Here is an 18,201-nt window from a genome sequence, read left to right as displayed (position 1 = left end):
AATAAAAAAATAAGGCAACGTTGAGACGGTGAGATAAGAGAGAAGTCAGAGGAAAAAGAACCTAATCGGGGGTGACCATTAAATGAAGCAAATAAGAATGACTATGAATAATAAATAGTACAATGTAACGATTGCCTGAGCGTCAATATGCCGCATCACTTATGCGTTATGATTCCTGCATTCAAGGCGTATGTGAGCTAAATTAACGCGCCGGTCATTCTGTTAGCTCTCGTAAGCTTGCTTGCACTCATCTTTTTCCGTTAGAAGTTTTTTAGGAAAAAAAGTCGGTGCGCATATTCTTTTGTAGGCTTGTTTGTTGTAGGCTGGCCGAACGCCGTCGTTTGAAGAACACGCAAGAAAGCAGAATTGCAAGACACTGGTATTTAGAGCGGGATAATTATAGTTGCTGTCATTGCAAAAAAGTGCACAGCCAAAGGGATCGCTGAGTCGTGCAATTTCTTCAGATCATTTATCAAGGGAATATACACTACGTTTAACACATTTTGCTTTTTCTACAGAGAGCATTAGAGATACAAAATCAAACTATATAAAATGTCCTTGCAGGATTCCGCAACAAAAATTGATTAAAATAAAAAAAAGTATTTCTCAATAAGGAAACATAATTAAATAAAAGTACAGGAAACAGCAGCGAGGCGCGTTTCTGCAAACCTATTGGAAAACGCTCTCGTCCTCGCTCCCCCGTGAAACGTGCCGCACAACAAAGACAGAGAGACACGTAAGCACGGGACCCTTCAACGGCGCAAATCCATATTTCGAAACATGCCACGCGAACGCACTCGATGCCGGTCCCCCCCCCCTCCCCCTCCCCCGGCGAGCTCCTCCGCCTCCCATTGGCGACGATTATGTAGGACGCCGCAGGCGGCCTTCGCGTTTAAGCTGGCGTGCGCAATGATTAACGAGGCCAGAAATCTGCACGATCAAAGAAGGGGTAGTGTCCCCATAAAGCAGGATTCTGTTCTCGCCGACAGCTTTCATAAATATATTTTTTTTTGTGGCGTGGGAGGAGGGGGCGGCGCATGCTACTTCTTCCGTAAACAGGCTCTGTCATAAAGCGTCGACTTTTTTTTTCCGTCAACCTCTTTTTTTTTTGTCGCGGCTTTCAGGAGAAAACTGGACGTGCTCTATAGTTAGAAAGACGCGCAGCGCGTACCTAAACTCTCATCGTTATTATTCTGCAAAAATATTGGTGTGGAGCTACGCCACTGAATGTTATCAAATCGATCTTCAAATCAATATTCCGAAAAATACTATTTCTATAGTATGCAGCCTTGAGAGCCTTTTATGTCCCCTTGTGTTGCAACTCCCTGTAAGTGTACACGTTTTACGTAAACATTCATATTCCAAGGACACCTAAATTCACGAGAGACGTGCCTTAAGTTTAGTATAGTAGGCTTGAAAGCGCCTGTGTCGTGTGATAAGACGTGACATCTTTCTCTTTTTTTTACATTTCAGGTTTTTACGAAGGTCATATTCTGGTGAAGCCAGTGATAATCCCAAACAGAGATATTGGCGTATAATATCGTTGTGTTTAACTAACAATTAATCTGCTGCTTTTTATAACGCCAATCAGCAGACAGCTGAAAATATTCCACTTTTTATATATTTCCCAACATTTTTCCTGAACATAGATCTAGCCTATTCACTTCAATGGCGGGCGCTATTATGACAACATACTTTACGTGCATCACGCATGTTAGACAGGTTTGGAGATGCCAGCGACAATGGCGACACGAAAATGCATCTCTTTAAAAATGGTACTTGTCTCCATGGAACACTCAACGTCACAATGGCTGGGTATAAAAATGGTTGGCCTGCGGCTTTGTGTGTCATCGCAGTTCTTGAGCCTCAGACTTCAATGTTTCGCATCAATTTACCCAAAAGGCGTCGAATTAATCGCGTATGGCTCTAGACATTCTCAGTTTTCATTCAATATGTGACTGTTTTGAGAGATATTGAAAGAATGCCAGTGCGAAGCATGATTTCGATTTATATTTTGCTGCTAGGGCCTGCACGAGCACGTGGCGATGAGCGCGAAGGCAGCATTAGTCGAAGTAGTTCACACCGGAAAAAAATTTTTTCACTCCAATGTGGCTTCCACACTCCCTGTTTAATAAACTACTCCGCAGTTATCTCTGATCCACGGTTATAACGAGAAATGTGCCCCTTTCCGCTGCGATAGCAGTTGTATGGGCACTACGGGTGAATTTTCACCGTTGTCTTCACCTAATGTTCGTATAAACCCCAAGTGCGATAAGAAGGAGCGGTCCCTGCGGAGTATGTTGTTGATATGAGGAAAGATATGCGACGGGACAGCCGAGAAGGACGGTGGCTTGACGCGTGCCTGGTTTTCGTGCTCCCCTTGTCGGAGGTCACGCGAACAAGGGCCTGCTACGCGAGGTGAGCGCAAGTGTCCTATGCCAGGCCGGCCATGGCTACACATCGCTGCATCGCTACACATCGCGAGCTGTATGCGTGGCTGGGCGCATACAGTTCGCGAGCGGTACCTTGGAGAAAATCTGTGGCATGTGCAGATGCTCAAATCGACAGTTGCGTGATACGCACTGTCGCGCCTTTACAGTTCGAGCTCCAGTAATCTCATCTCTAACGGCGCACTTCATCACGCCAGCATTGTGGCTAGTTGTGATACAGAAGTGCTCAAGGTCACCGAATGACATCGGTTCAGGTTTGTCTGCCTGCGTGTTACACCATGTTTGCTAATTTAATCAGTACGTTAATGTTTAGTGGGATTTATGTGGAATATCAAGCTACAGACCTTACTTTCGTGTAATTGTCTAATACTTTCCTATCGCTGTCAGTGGGTCGCCTTTCGGGGCAAAGTGCTTCTTTTGTTCTGTTTAACCTGAAACCTTTGTGGTAATATTACCATGCTATACGTATTCTGCCTGAGTTATTCTTGATATTGCTCTAAAAAATAAGGAATGAGACATCTAAAATGTACACTAAATGCTGGACTCATGTTGTATAGTACTTCAAGTTGCATATTGCTATTAAGTATATGTTGTATACAGTGCTTTTATTTGTCCTGTCGACATTGATCAACAGTTTCATTGTTGCACGTTCGTTCTCTCCAATCTGTGAAGTGCCGAGCGGTCATTTATCTTTTCTCCAGCCCAATATTAACCCCATGCTGCAGTCAAACTGCATGCTACGCGTCTTATACGATCTACGAAGACACAGATTAAAATTACAGCTGAGCGGATTTTGCAGTAGGTTCTCGAGTAGTGATACTGCCAGAAAGTACAATTAGAACAATAATAGCCACCGGCAACACCCTAATTAAAGTTGTATTGATACACTTTTATCTGCAAAGTGGCCTATTGTGCATTGGTGAAATAACGAATTTCGTGGTATTCAAGTCCTTCATTCACGTGTAGTAATTTTCATTCCATGAAATGATTACAACTAAGCGTTAAAAATGCCGGAAGCCCGTTTGTTTTAACAATCACTTCCTGCCGAACGACGTGTTCATTATATGCACACCTGGAAGGTTCTGTGATTCCGCCTACGCTAGGGAGCCTGCATGCATGCTCGCATTTGAATGAACATTCCATATGCGTAAGCCTACTGCATTTGACATGAAAAACACCCCACGTCGACGCATAATTGCCTCTCGGCGATCATCGTCCAACCTCTGTAAGGCAGGCACGGGACTCACAATATCTTGATGCAGATAAGTTTATTCGCCTTTTTTTTACGACCGGCATATCTTTCATGGTCGCTGTCTCACGCATACAAAAGGACACGTAGTTTTCGTAAGGGGTGACGACCCTTTGTGTGTTGTAGTGCGAAAAGTGAGGACTCACCCTGTCCATGACCTCGCGGATGATGCCACTCCACTCCCCGCGCGCATTGACCGTGCCGTAGGTACCGTCGCGCACAAGCCGCAGCTCGAAGCGGAATCCCATCATCAGCGCCATCTGCCGAAGGATGTCGACGCAAAATCCGTCCAGCCTATTTTCACCCGCTGGTGCAGACTTGGAGTCCTTGTGCAACATAACGTAGGGCTCGCTCTAGGGCGGGGGGGGGGGGCGGGGAAGAAAGAAAGGCAAAACAACTCCACGTGACAATCGTCGCGTTCGCATGCGCTCAAGGCTAAACGTACACCCGTAGTGCACAAATAGCAGGAAATAAATCGAAGACAAGGTAATTATGTACATAAAAATTTGGCACCGTTCAGGGTGATGCCTGTAGAAAAATGATTTACTGTGCACAACCGTAAAATCAAGTGCCAGATATATTGGAGCGCAGCCCCGAGGGTCAGAATTAATCGATAGTTTTCAATTACGCCTTCTTCTATCGCAGAATTACATTGTGCTATCTGTGTTGTACGGCAAAACAAAATCACTTTGCCACTTTACTAGCTACCCTGTGAGACACTTGACAATCCATCACCCTTACTACTGCGAAACATTTCACTTGCTACACTCTTAAGCGACGATTGGAAAAGCAAGGCAAATATTTTATGATAAACACGACCGGTCTTTTTCAGACTGCTCCGGCAACCTTTAGTTAGCACAACCTAGTTTTAAATCTCTATTACGAGAGATAAGCTGCTCTAATAGCGCTAATAAGGCTTCATTTTTTCCGGTAGAGCCTGTTTATGTTCGCAGTAAAGCTTAGTTGCTCTGTATACACGACCTTTGAATCACCGACGGAGCACTCGGAAACGACCGGCTTACTACTTCATAACTAATACAGCGTACGGCAGTTGCTCGAGACACCATCAGCAATTAAAAGCAAGAAGGTAGTGCGCCATTTGAAATAACCAGCATTTTAACTGTGATTTGAGAAAACGTATTTATATGGTTCACGAGACTATTCCCCACAGGATAAAGCATACCCTTTCTTTACATAATTTCTGCTAAATTTATATGTACGTAAATTATTTACGCCATATTTCTAGTGGCAGGAGAAAATAAATGGCAATCTGGTGCTCACCACAATGGTCACGACTCGGAGTGTTTTATTTCTCAGTGTGTGAGCCACCTCCTCGTAAACCTCACTTTGATTCTTGCTGAAGTGAACTCCACGACGTTCGTCCCACGTGCCAACCTGAAACAAAACAGGCAATCGAAAAAAAAGGGAAAATTGTTTCAGTAAAGTTACACGTGCCTGTGTAGGAGTGCACAGGAGTACACACGTTTCAGGAGCACTGCCTCTCGCCCTAGTTAGCATTTGCTGAAAGACTCGTTTGCGGGCGACATCAGCGCTAAATACTTGAAGTCAGGTGAAGGTGCATGGAAAAGGACGCCTTGCCTCTCTCTCTGCGCTACATTCAATGCTACTGCCATGGCTGCTATCGCATCGCCACCGCTACCGCTGTCATGCCCCCTCCCCCTTCTTGCGCTGTAGCGTACGAAGCAAGGCGAGAGGAAAATATAGGCTGGTCAGAACATGATCCCAGAGGTAAAAAAGAGAGCTGGGCTTTGAAAGGGAAAGCGGGGAGAGTGACGCTAGTAACCGCGTTCTGGTCTGGTGAGCGTTGCTGCACTGTCTTGTGTTTGCGCGTTTTTGTGATACAGTGCCAAGGTGTCTTGTCAAATGCAGATATTGTCAATCAATTATTATTACTTCAACAGAAATGGAAATTAGATATGCACAACAGATATCCGCAACCCAAAAGAGAATAAATATGATGGTAGTTAATATATCGAATGACGTAATTACTGCCATAAGGATAAGTTTCAATCAAACATTTATGTTGATCAACATTAAGGAATAAGCAGCACGTGCAAACTGTTCAACAATATGTCATTGCAAGTTTTGTGCAATCTACTATTTGCATTTCAGGGTTTAAAATCAAGGGTACTCTGAAGAGCTGGGCATTTGGCTGGCTTCGAGTAAAAAGGACCTTGGAGCGGGTGAGGCCAGGTGACCAGCACACATACGCGGTAGATCGGGATGTTATATTCTGCCAGTATATCGTTCAAAAAGTAGTTGTTTTTTCGCAATGACAAAAGGAATGGCCGTTTGGTAGATGTTCCCATCTATACTATAAGTGGCGTATGTGTGATCATATACATATGGAGCAGGTAATTCCTTGAGTGTAGGAAGGTATTGTGCATCTGTAGCTTTTCTTTTCATTTCCATACTTCATATAAGCTACACGGGCACAGACTCGGAGATCAGTGGCTTCTTTGTACAAATTTAGAGTTAATGTCAGATAGAGGACTTCTGTTTATTAGTTGATCTTAAGAAAACTTATAAAATATAATTATGCAGATTAGACACACATGTTCGAATGTATTCGCGCAGGGAAGCTTCAGTGACGTTGTAATTTAAACATGTGCTTTACAAGTAGTGGCTATAGGTAATACTATTGTGTTCGCTTTCATTCTGTGCACCGTAAAATCTAATGAAACGTTCTTTTTTGCGCACAATAAACGTGAAAACTTTAATCCCAGATAATTTTTGTCGTTTTATGTATGTTTATGCTCTACATTTTGCACAAGCTAGGCCAAGATAGAAACGCTAAATATGGCGAGAACTTGAGTAACTTGTATGCAGCGATGTCACGAGAATGAAGGCGATGTAGAACGTTTCCGTAGGAAGAATAGTGATGACAAGTTTGTGCACACAGAAGTACAACAGAGATCTCGCTACATGTAGAAATTCTGTGCCACTTGCGGCCCAGTGTATCACATACCCTCTCTGGAGGATTAAGTAAGGTCTGGCAATGGGCACCCACCGAATGGTTTAGCAAGCATCAAGTAAATCATAGAAACGATCATATATGATGCATCATTCCTTTAGAAAATTAGTGTGCTCTGGTAATCCCTATTAGACGGCATTATATGTTCAGGTTTTATGCAGGAATTTACTTTCTTGATTACGAAAATCAGAGGTACGTCTACCCGTGCTACTCTCTCAGTCAACGTACACGAGTGTTATAGGCCCGTTTCCTGCCCTTGCCTTACTGCCACTAGATTACAGCACACATATAAAGTCCGCATATATAGCCAGAAATATATCCTCGAGATACGCACCGACCAAGCAGCAACCAGCACTCACGCAGCACGTGAGTGTGTAGGCAAAAATATAATTGCTTTAAAATATGAGCGTAGATATGACTGCGATATTGATTTTTATGCAAAAGCTTCGCTCCTATCAGTTGATTTGTTACGGCTTATTGGTGTGCACGCACGAATTAGCAGGCGCCGGCGCATTCTGAATTTAAGTCTGCATCAGTCGCAAGTGGTCTCTGCGTCATTTCGCGTACGCAGAACAGTTAACGTAAACGCTGCCAAATACGCACGCGAACAAAGCAGCCAGGCGGCCGATACAGGAGTAACAATCAGTGTGAGCTTGTGATTTAGGTTCCAGCTGCCATCAAATGAGGTGACTGTTCGCGTTGACCTTGGACATGAAACGTTTTGTTGCTGTTGTTGTTACTATTCCGACATTATGCCTGCAACATGACATTATGCCGACATTATGCCGAGCACTCGGTGACCTGGTCTGCCCGGCTAACCCCGCCTGTACCAACATCATGGCCACCACCACCACCTCCACCACTTTAAACAGCAAGTACAAACTTGGATGCCAAACTTTCAAGTGACCCAATTCAAGTATGCATGTCATAAGTCAAAGAACCGAATTAGGGAAAAAGCATGCGTGCGCCTGTATCGGAAATATTTAAAGCGCTCGCGAATCAATCGTTGGAAAGAACAACTTCTAGGGTTTAAGGTCGCGAACTTGAACTTGGGCGATTAGCGACACCACACAGGACTCAGAACTGGCGCTGTTAACGTGCATGTGCGAGCTGCAAAACAAGCGTTTTTATTCACATTTCGTGTTTTATCGAAATGCGGCAGCTATACGCCAGGACAAACGATAGAGGCGAACGTTGAGCAGTCGAGTAGCATGCCCATTTCCCAACCACAGTGTAGCAATAAATCTGGTGTTTGCACGCCAACATCAGTCGAGGTACGCACGGAGAACACGCAACAGTTGCCAGTCGCACATATACGTACACTTGAAGCCATTCGCAACGAAAAGATTGTTTCTATTTCATCTCGAAAGTATCCACGCTACGTGCAAACTTAAAATACAATTTGTAGACATATGTATGATCAAACTTAAATATCTGTCTCACATATACTCGTTTAACTAGTATGCACTTTCGTATATAAATGCAACGTAAAAAAAAAACGCGTTCATGGTGTAGTGGTGAGAGTGCTCGTCTTCCACGCGGCGGCGCTGAGTTCAACTCCTGCTGTTTGTTGTGTGAATGTTTTGGGAAACTCTACGTTCTGCCAATGTATGAAGCGGTCTGTACGTGCCCAAGGTGCGATTGTGCTGCGTAAAAAGAAATGAAAAGATTTTTCGTTTTTTTATGCGTAACGACAGGTCACTCAGTGAATAAATGAATACATTTATAGCAACCAATCAATCGCTCAATCAGTTGACTAAGGAACCAACTAATTAATCACTCAAGCAGGTATAATGTAATGAAACGGAAACAAAAACAAGGGAGCACCAGAAGCCCGCCCACACGGTCGCACGACTTTGGAAGCAGCAGAAACGCACCATGTCGAGATTCTCTACCAGCCGACCGTGCAATAGCAGGAGAGCAGTCAGAAGACTCGAGCACTCTCCCACAGCACTGTCGGAGGCCGCTTAACGTGGAGGGGAAAGTAGCCTCAGTGATTTACTATCGCCAGCTCATGTGATGTAATGACGGGACAGTTTCTATCAATTTATAAAGCAATGTCATGAATAAATTTCCAGCGGGTACTTCAGTTCAGCTGAGTTTATTGTCCTTAACGACCCCAGCAGGAGGTATTGCATAAGGCGTGGGTTTTACATAAGTTCCACGTTATGTATGCACCATTAGCTATATATGCAAATTCATCAATCACACACTGTTGGAACAAAGACAGGCAGGCGATGTCAACAACGTCAGCAGCAAGGCCGTTCCAGTCTTCAGCTGTTCGAGGAACGAATGAGGCGGGAAAATGAGCGGTTCAGGCACGCGGGCGTGCGAATTACTGCGCATGACTGGTGCGGTGAGAGATGCGAGGTGGGCGGGGGAGGGGGGGGGAACGATGTATGGCGCATGGTGAAGGGCGCTGAAAAAGAACTTGGGATAGAGCTCCAGACTAGCAATGGTGTCCTCTGTTAGATAGTAGTGTTAATATCGATTCTGTTTAAAAGCAGAAATACCGACATCATATGAATATTGTTAGTGATTAAACCTAGTAGCGCGGTTACGAACAGATTCAAGCGAGCTGATAAGGCATGCTTGATGTGGGCTCCAGATGCATAGATGCATACTCCAGTTTTGCTCGAGCAAGGGATTTGTATGCAAGCAGCTTTACGTTTTGTGGAGCCTGACGGAGAGAGTTCGCTTTAAAAAGCCTCGTGCCTTATTAGCAGGTGATATAATGTTTTTGGCAGGTGATATAGTGTCAGAAATATGTTTATGCCAGCACCGATCATTACACACAGTGACACCTAGGTAGTTATATGAACGGACCAGTTGAGGAAGCATGCTTCCGATTTGGTAAATAAATACCAAGGGATTACTGCTACGAGTGACTGACATAACTTTAGATTTAGAGCATTAAGTGACATTATCCAAAGGTCGCACCATGTTGGCGTATGTTGGCGAAGGCAGTATGTTGGCGAAGTCTTTCTGCAGGGCTGTTTGATTGGAGGTGCTACGTATATTGCGATTAATGATACAGTCATCGGTGAAAATTCGGATGTTAGAGAACACATGTGAAGGTAAGTCGTTAATATATATTAAAAATAATAGAGGGTCAAGAATCGATTCTTGACGGACGCCTGATGTTACTGGCAAAAGGCTAGATTGGCAACTATTTATAATGACAGATTGGGAGCCGTTACTAAGAAATTCTATCATCGAACTCAGAACATAAGGATGTAAATTAAGACATGTAAGTTGCAATAGGAGACGCTGATGAAGGACTTCATCGAAGGCCTTAGAGAAATCCAGAAAAATTGTTAGTTTGTATGTTAGTTTCAAGGTTAGTGTGAACATCGTGCAGGAAGATGGCAATCTGTGTCTCACACGAGGAACTTTTGCGGAATCCGTGCTGAGTCGGATAAAAAAGTCATTCGAGTCAAGAAAAATCATGATAAGAGATATGATGACATGTTCCATGATTTCGCAATGGACGCTTGCTAGGGAGATGGTGCGGTAATTTAGCGGCGACTTTCGGTTACCTGATCTATGGCCTGAAACGACCTTCTCAATTTTCCAGTCATCTGGAATGAAACCTGAGGAAAGAGACTAGGCAAATATCAAAGACAGATATGCTGCGGCATAATGCGCCGTGTTTTTTTTTTAATTTTAATTAATCTCTTCCATGCCGTAAGATGAGGAATACTTCATTTTGTCTATGACCGCGCAAATACCATCTACATTGAAAACGAACAGTTGCACTGAAGACTTTATAGTAAGCAATTTCGAAATGGGAGTGTGCATCAGATTCGTTAGTGAACACAGTAGCAAATGCGGAACTAGACATATCAGCGCAAACAGAATCATTAATAATTTCTTTCGATTTCTTATTTATCTTAATAGTGCGCGTTTCGTTATTGTTTATGACTTCCCAAAATTGTCTCAGATTATTAATTAATAGCTTTGGCGAATCATTGTGGTAAATGGGGTGTGTAGCGTGACGCGGCGCGTGAACGTATACTCCGTTTCATACATCAGGTGCAACACTGTGGCAGCTGCGCAAATAGTGCGGTCTCCAAATTTTATCACTCCGCGCGTTCCGTCTATTGTTAGGATCAGCCTGCAGCTATTTCAGCCCGCTGCACGTGTTCCGATCCAACCGGGACGGTGGCGCACTTCAGAGAACTGCGGATAACCGGCAGCCACGTTGCGAGGGGTCAGCTCAGGGGAGTTTTCGAGGGGAGGTAATTGGCGGAACCTCTCCATGCGCTGTTCGAGACACCAGACAATGTGCTACCTGGATGCGCCACCCGGGATGGCTCCGAGTTCGACGAAGCAGGCTTTGTGCGCAAAACGACAACGACGCCCTGTTCTGTTATGAGTGGAGGAGTTGCCGCGGGAACGCCGACGAGGGCTCCTTCCCACGCGCCGACCAAGACGGAAGACAATATGCTACCCGGACGCGCTACCCGGCACGGCTCAGAGTTCTGCGAAGCCCCTCTGACGTCGGCTCCGGACCATTGCACCTATGTGTGTGTGTCTGTGTGTGTGTGTGCGTGTGTGTGAGCCCTCCTCCTCCTCCAAGTCGAGAGCCCGCCTCCTCCAAAAGGGCGGGTCATCTACAATGACGTCGAACTATGACGTCTAGCGGAGTGCTTATAAGCAGCGATTGTCGACTGCTAGAGTGTGCTCGTCGTCGTGGTCGTTGTCGTGCTCGAAATGTACTCGTGAGCTGTGTGCTCGTAAGCTGTTTGCTGTATGCTCGTCTTGCGGGTTCCATTTGGGAGTCACGCAAGACTGTCGATGTATCTCACGTTCAACTGAAAATAACATGTAAATAAATCCTGCTCTCCTCAGTCCCGACGAAGAGTCAAGCTCCTTCCTACAGCTACGACTGCCAAAATCTTACATCTGAATGGCAGCGGTGAGATCGGCCTACAGCTCGTAGATCGTCCGACAACTCTAACAAATGGTGGCAGCGGCGAGATCGTCCGACGAATCTTACACTATGCTTCGGTGGGCGCCAGCGGCGTTAGCTCGCGCGAGCATGCACGTAAGGTACCGCGACGGGAGGCAAATAAAAAACAATGAAAAGCAGATTGATGTAAAACCACGTGTTAGCATCCAAATAAGCGGATGGTTTGTTTACCTCTAAGGATAAATTCTTATTTTCATTCATAACTGACCTCACATAAAGCACATTTTTATAAAAAAGCGCTCAGAAGACACCGAACTATTTCTAAGCGCGAACGCAGCCACTGCAAAAAGCATCTCTAGCCTCCACAGCGTTGCACCTGATGTATTAAACGGAATATAGCTCTACTCAACTTCGTAATGTTTGTGCCAGACGCATGGGCGTCCTCTTTGCTTGGCGGTGCGATAAAGACGCTTTTTTTATTTGCTAGGCGTTCTAGGGCTTTTGTTAACCGTGGGTTTTGCTGAGAGGACCGAAAAGTGACTTTAGGAATAAATTTCTTTGTAAGGTCATTTGGTTTATTTTTGAAGTTCGTCCGGCTGCTGTTAGCGGAATTGTCTTGGAAAGTTGATTCAAGTACAGGAAAGAACGTATTCATAGCTTCAGTTATTGCTTCGTCATTTTCTTTGTCGTATAGCCGTAGTGTTTTTTTAAAGGCATCGCGTGGCAATAAACTGAGCGAGAAAGTGCCATGGATGAATTTATGATCACTGATCTCGGTTAAATAGCAAATGGATGAAAGGCTGTCAGGGTGGTCGGTTAGTACGAGATCGAAGACGTTAGCAGTTTGCTGCGAAATCCTGATTGGTTCAGTTACTAGCCGGGAAAGGTTAAAGTTAAGGCAGAAATCGACAGAGTTCTCGGTCTCTGCGTGTCCGGATACCGATAATAATTCTATGTTACACCAGTCTGTTTGCGGGAAGTGAGAATCCCCGAAGAGCAAGATTTGCGCGTTTGCGCGGGCTGTTACCAGTTCTTTTATGACGTTATTAAGTTATTGGCAGAAATCAGAAGCGGCACTAAGAGGTCTGTAACAAACACCAAGTAGCGCTTTACTCCCTGCATTGATGTTTCAACGCGTCCGGTGCCGAATTAAAATATTCAGATATTCATATTTCTCTCGTTTTTAGCCGCCGGATTTCGTGTTGCGCTGTGCAACTATCTGCAGTAATGTTTCGTGATTTTCTCCTCTTTTAGGGACAAAGCAGAACTACATTAAATCGTTCAAGCAGTACACGTATCAGTTTTGGTGATCCCATAAAACAGCTTCGCCTGGATATTGCGCAAATATATTCGCACATCCTTGAGCATACTAGCGTTTCCTTTTTCTTTTTTTTCAAAGTGGTACATGAAATGCAGATGTTCCCTTGCCGTAGCAAGCTACTATGTTCGGCGACTCAGGCTGGAGGTTCGAGCTATACTTAGGAACCTAACCAATTTTGTGCCGTTTCTTTAGACTCCTTGCTGCATTATCAGAGATGAAATTAGAAAACACAGCAGCCTGTGTAGTGTCCACGCAAATTCGAGTAGTAAGAACAGGATAACAAAAATAAGAAATGGAATGGCAAGAGGTTCTTAGATCTAATGCATGTTGCGGAGATGCGAACTGTACTTTTTTTACGCGCTTTCTGTTGGTGGTTTTGTTATACCTAAAATTCTGCACACACACACACACACACACACACACAAATGCGGAGTTCTCAGTGCTGGTTTAGAGTGAAGTTATCGATTGTGCTCTGCAATTACGCGCCAAGCGAGGAAGGAGCATCGTGAAGGGAATTTAAAAAGAAAACACTTAAGCGAAGACGCAATGACTCCGACCTGAGCCGCATACGTGTCGAACGGGTTTAAAAGTACAAAACGCACATACACAGGCTTGATATTTCTACAGTACTAACTCGTTCTGAAGCTTGCGACCGAAAACATCTCCAGGTTTGCGCCAGTGAAGCGCTGAGCAGCTGAATAAATAACAAGCACTCCTGTGAAGCGCAGGAAATACGAGTGGGCAGACGCCGTAACGCGTTGTTCGAAATTCGCATGCCTAGTTTACGGCGACGCTATCGCGAGCGCACCCCGAGCGCGGACGTGCGGCCTGTATTTCTGTGCGCTTGCAGTCTGAAGCGGAATTCGTCTGTGGTGAGTGGGCTTTGTTCCGGTTGTCTCATTAGAAAGTCATGAAAGAAGGGGCCCGGAATAAACCAAGTCGACATTAATGTCCCTGATTTAGGCTTCCTAGTACAATTCTGGTGACATGCAAACGAACGCATTACGGTAAACTGTACTGTCAGTTTTTATTTGACTGCATTTAGTGAACTGTTTTCTTTAAAGAAGAAATAGACACAAGCACAGAAAGAAAACGAGCGGACGCACTTCGTGTGAAGAAAGTCAGTGTGCGCGGGCGTTAGTATTTATTTGCCAGAAAGATACTAGAGGTAAGCAATGAAAGCGATACACTAGTAGATGAATGTATCACTATTTCAGATATTTTTTGCCTTCTTTAAAGAAATTAGTTCAGAAAAACTGATAAGCTCGATGAAATTTGGCTATAGCGGTAAATGCCCCAGGATGCAGATATTTGCCAGGACCATCCTATTCTTCAATGAAATTAAAAAAAATATAGCCTAAGTGCATTTTTGGCAATGTTAGGTTATGGGACAACGTGTTTGTGCCAGTATGCTTAGTTACCTTGCTCTTCATTTTTTCTCCTTGCTTGATATTTCTTTCTTTGAATTGTATATTTTTGAAACCGAAGGAATAATAAATACTGATAAAAACATTGTTGGCAAAAATGATCTATTTTGACTAGTCAGTTGGCGAAATACAACAGGCATAAGCAACAGCCCGATTTTTGTTTTTTGCAAATACAAAGTTTCAGCAGCCTTAAATGAGGCCAATTAATTTGAACCAATACAAATAATTGAAACTGTTTGGCGATCACAGGGCGATGCACGTTTACAAAACTTTAAGTTACATGCATTTCGACACCCTGTATTGTTTACGTAAAGATCAACATGATTTATCCAAGTAAGGCTGGCGAAACAACTAGTTCAGTACCCTGAAGATCTACTATAGTACTTCAAAAGAAGTTGTTCTTTGTAGTGCACGCAGCCACGGACAATCGCTATAGCACTAACCGAGAGGCATTCGCCTTAGTAATATCTCTGTTCATTTCTGGGCCTTACTTTTATACGCCCCTCAATGTATTTTTATTGATAAATTTTTCCAGCGCTTTCATTTATGCAGTGCGGTGGGCTCACTACTTTTTCGTTTTCCACAGAGGCCTGTCTGAACACTGTGGAGCCATTGTTCTAGAATAAACACCAAGCCTTTTTGTACGCCAGACACGTACGTTCAGCGCAAAGACGCGATCTGCACTAACGCTTTTTATTTTGGTCGGAAAGGACAGAATAGGAGCCAGCGTTCCTGATTCTTATATGACTGGCAAAATATGCGCAACGTCAGAAGAGCGGCGTCTGAGATCACGTACACTTTATCGTTCAAGGAAAAGAACGGCGCTGGTCTTGAATACAAACAGTAAAATGGCTTTCATGACTTCCAGGGCTTCCTGGTTTGCTAAAAATTTGCCTTCTTATTGCTGTTCTTATTCCCTTCTTATTGCTTCTGATGATGGCATGCATCTCAGGACAAGTCTAGGCGACAGGACAGTGACAAGGCAGAATATTTGCAAACAAACAACAGTTATTCAAATTAGAAAAAACGCTGTGACAATTACGGCGGCCGTGCTTGTGTCTAGCTTTATGGTACGAAATTCTTTTTCCTGACTGTTAGCCCGAGTGCACGTTCAGCTTCAACTTCCACGACTCTTAAGAACTGTGTATCGATATCGCCTTGATTTCTTATCAATGGTTAACACCACATGAGCAATAACTTCGTTCTGTATATATGTGGAACTTGTTCAATTAATTCTTCAGCTACGAGTAAGCGCCTTGTCTGGTCATCCCTCTGATTTTCATACGTCAACCTACTAGCCCGCCTGTCCATCTTTCCGCGTTGGGGCCCTATAACGCATAACTACTCCAATATGTTTTTATTCCAATCTCCTTATGTCAAACTTGCGTGACCACCAACGCAAGCATCGGACAGTAACTGCAGCGTTGTCTAAACAAACCAATCAAACGCTCTCGTCGTTTATAGGAGGTCACTTTTGCTTGCTTTAAAAGCGAATAACATTTCCTACACCTAACGACTTGTCTTATCTAATTGGCTGACAAGAGACGAGGAGCACGCTCAAGTGAGAAGGGATTCGATGGGGCCGGCCATTCCACAGAAAATAGTTAACCGGATAAAGAGGGCGGTGCCGGAGTCTGCGATTGGTCCGCTTTTTCTTAATTAGCTTGCGGTGGCTTGCCTAAAATCATGGCCGTGTGAAACGGACAATTATAAATGCCGATAAAACGAATACTCAGCAAAGAAAAGTTGGCAGAGCGAGGTCGTAAACGTGCCGAAAGTGCTCGAAAACGTTGCACGGCAACGCAAGAAGTCTTATTGTACGCATATGAACCCATGCTCTCAGGAAAGTGGCAGTAGCCAGTGCAGAAGCAATCAGCGGCAGCCATATTTTATTCCTTCTGGAGCGGGGCAGCCTGGGGCTATTCAGAAAAAAAAAATCAGTTTTGTTCGGCATATTACCGCATGTATGACGCATACGCATACACGTCTCTTTGACGCGGTTAGTTTTCGTGGTTTGGTGACGTCGCGTGATAGGCAGGTGAAGTGGCTGCAGCCCTAAAATTTTGACCAATAGCCGAGGGCCAATGGTGGAAACGCGTCTAATCAGACATAATCATTTTTCTTTTGTTCGGTTCAATCATGCATAATCAATGTGTACATCTCGTATCAGATGGGGAGCTATCGCGGTTTGCGTGACGTCGCGAGACTGACAGGCAAAGTGGGGGTGGTCCGAGCAAGTTCTTGACCAATCGCTGATTGGAGCTGATTGCAGAATTGGAATAGAAAAGTTTGGAAGAGCTTTACGTTATAGCGCCCTTGGTTTAATTGCTGTGGCCGTCCGCTGCCATGCACAACAATGTTTCGGGCAGCACAGGGCGCATTTTGAGGACAGCGTAATGACAGAACCATGTTGCACGCAGCCTGAAGCTATTTGAAGAAGGCACGTGAAGAAAATTAGTTCGACATCTTCCGCTCTCGCCCCTCTTATAGCCCAGGCGTCGCTTCGGGGTAATAAACTTCGCAGGTGGAAGAATCAATTAAGCAACCGCGTAATGTGCTTACCTCTGATAGTCCGGCTTCCTTGAGCTGAATAACGGAAAGCGATAGATTCGTTCGATATCCAAACGTGTCGAACTGCAGTCTTCCGGTGAGACCTGCCACAGTGCTCTGCAAGACAAAAAAGGAAATATCGAGTGATGTTTTGTTGCCTAGCAATAGGACAGCGAGAGTTGGTCATTATATTATTGCGGTGAATTGGTGCGTTGATTATTATATTTTTACTATTTTTGCCCATTTTTGCTGTTGCTGTAATGTTCCATATAAAGTCTAAAGCCGAGACCACACGTACGCTTGCGGACGCGCCCAAGTTCACGTCTAGGCGTCTTGCGCCTGCCCCACCTCGCGAGCAATGGTGGTTTGCATCCACAAAGATGCGCTTCCATGAGCGCGACAGCACGCGTTCACCGCGCTCGCTTATAACCGCCTTGGAAAACGCCACTTCATACTTTGTCATTGAACGTGCTTCAACATGCTTCGGCATTTGTAAACCTAATTGCTATATATTTAGAGCTGTTAGCTCAGCACGAAAAAGAAGGATAGACTTTCTAGCACAATATAAATCTACTTTACTGAGAATTGAATGTACGGCGCCGTAGCTTCGTAGCCAGGCGCGCCGAGGCAAGGAAGCCCAAGCGCGCGATAACAGAGAGCACGGAGACCGTGCCGCGTTTCGATGCGTACGAGCTGTGCCGCACTGTCTGCGCAGGTGTGGGCGCGGACGCGAGCTCGCGCGCGTCCCTTAACGTGGGTGTATGGTGTGGCGTAAGATTGCTACGTTTTGCAAAGTGCGCATGTGCAGAGCGCAGCACCAATGGTACGAATAGCGTGCGCGGCTGCCGCGTAGGCACGCATCCGATTCTTGCGTACTGGGGCCGAATCTTATAACGGTTCGGTTGGGGAACCGTTCCTTTGGCCTCACCTGATTGGCCAAAATTTTGATTACGTCACAGGTCGTCAGAGGCAGCGGGGCGATATCGCAATTTTCGAATACGTTACGCATCTGTCAGTCATCTTCAAAGCGAACCGGTCGTAGGAACCGGAGAAGGGGTAGCCCGCTTTGGGTTCCGTTGCTGTGGCTTGGCTGTTGGCTTGTGACCCTGGCCGCGCGCGCCGGTCGCGCGTCCCCGGAGACGTGCGGGCGTCGCGCGCGCGTGCGTTGGTTGCTTCGGAGGCTATTGCTTGCCTTCGTCGTCTGCTTGGCGTTGCTCTTTCGGTGTCGACCACGGCTGGAAATGCGATACGCTTTCGAAGAAGTGACGGATAATGAGTTGCACCGCCCTTTCTG

General features: G+C 45.0%; 1 protein-coding gene across 1 annotated transcript in view; it reads right to left on the bottom strand.

Annotated features, from left to right (window-relative positions):
- LOC142584928 (glutamate receptor ionotropic, kainate 2-like) overlaps positions 1-18,201 on the bottom strand; it is a 246,588-nt gene that overhangs the window by 17,991 nt on the left and 210,396 nt on the right. The window contains exons 8-10 of the mRNA XM_075695279.1: positions 16,920-17,024; positions 4,981-5,094; positions 3,846-4,052 (exon numbers count right to left, since the gene is read on the bottom strand). Of these exons, the coding sequence (XP_075551394.1) occupies positions 3,846-4,052; positions 4,981-5,094; positions 16,920-17,024 (426 nt within the window). The remainder of the gene's footprint in view (positions 1-3,845; positions 4,053-4,980; positions 5,095-16,919; positions 17,025-18,201) is intronic.

This window comes from Dermacentor variabilis, chromosome 6 (assembly GCF_050947875.1).
Source record: "Dermacentor variabilis isolate Ectoservices chromosome 6, ASM5094787v1, whole genome shotgun sequence".
NCBI classification, from domain to species: Eukaryota; Metazoa; Arthropoda; class Arachnida; order Ixodida; family Ixodidae; genus Dermacentor; species Dermacentor variabilis.
The sequence above is the reverse complement of the archived record's forward strand: the minus strand, read 5'-3'. Positions and strand labels throughout refer to the sequence as shown.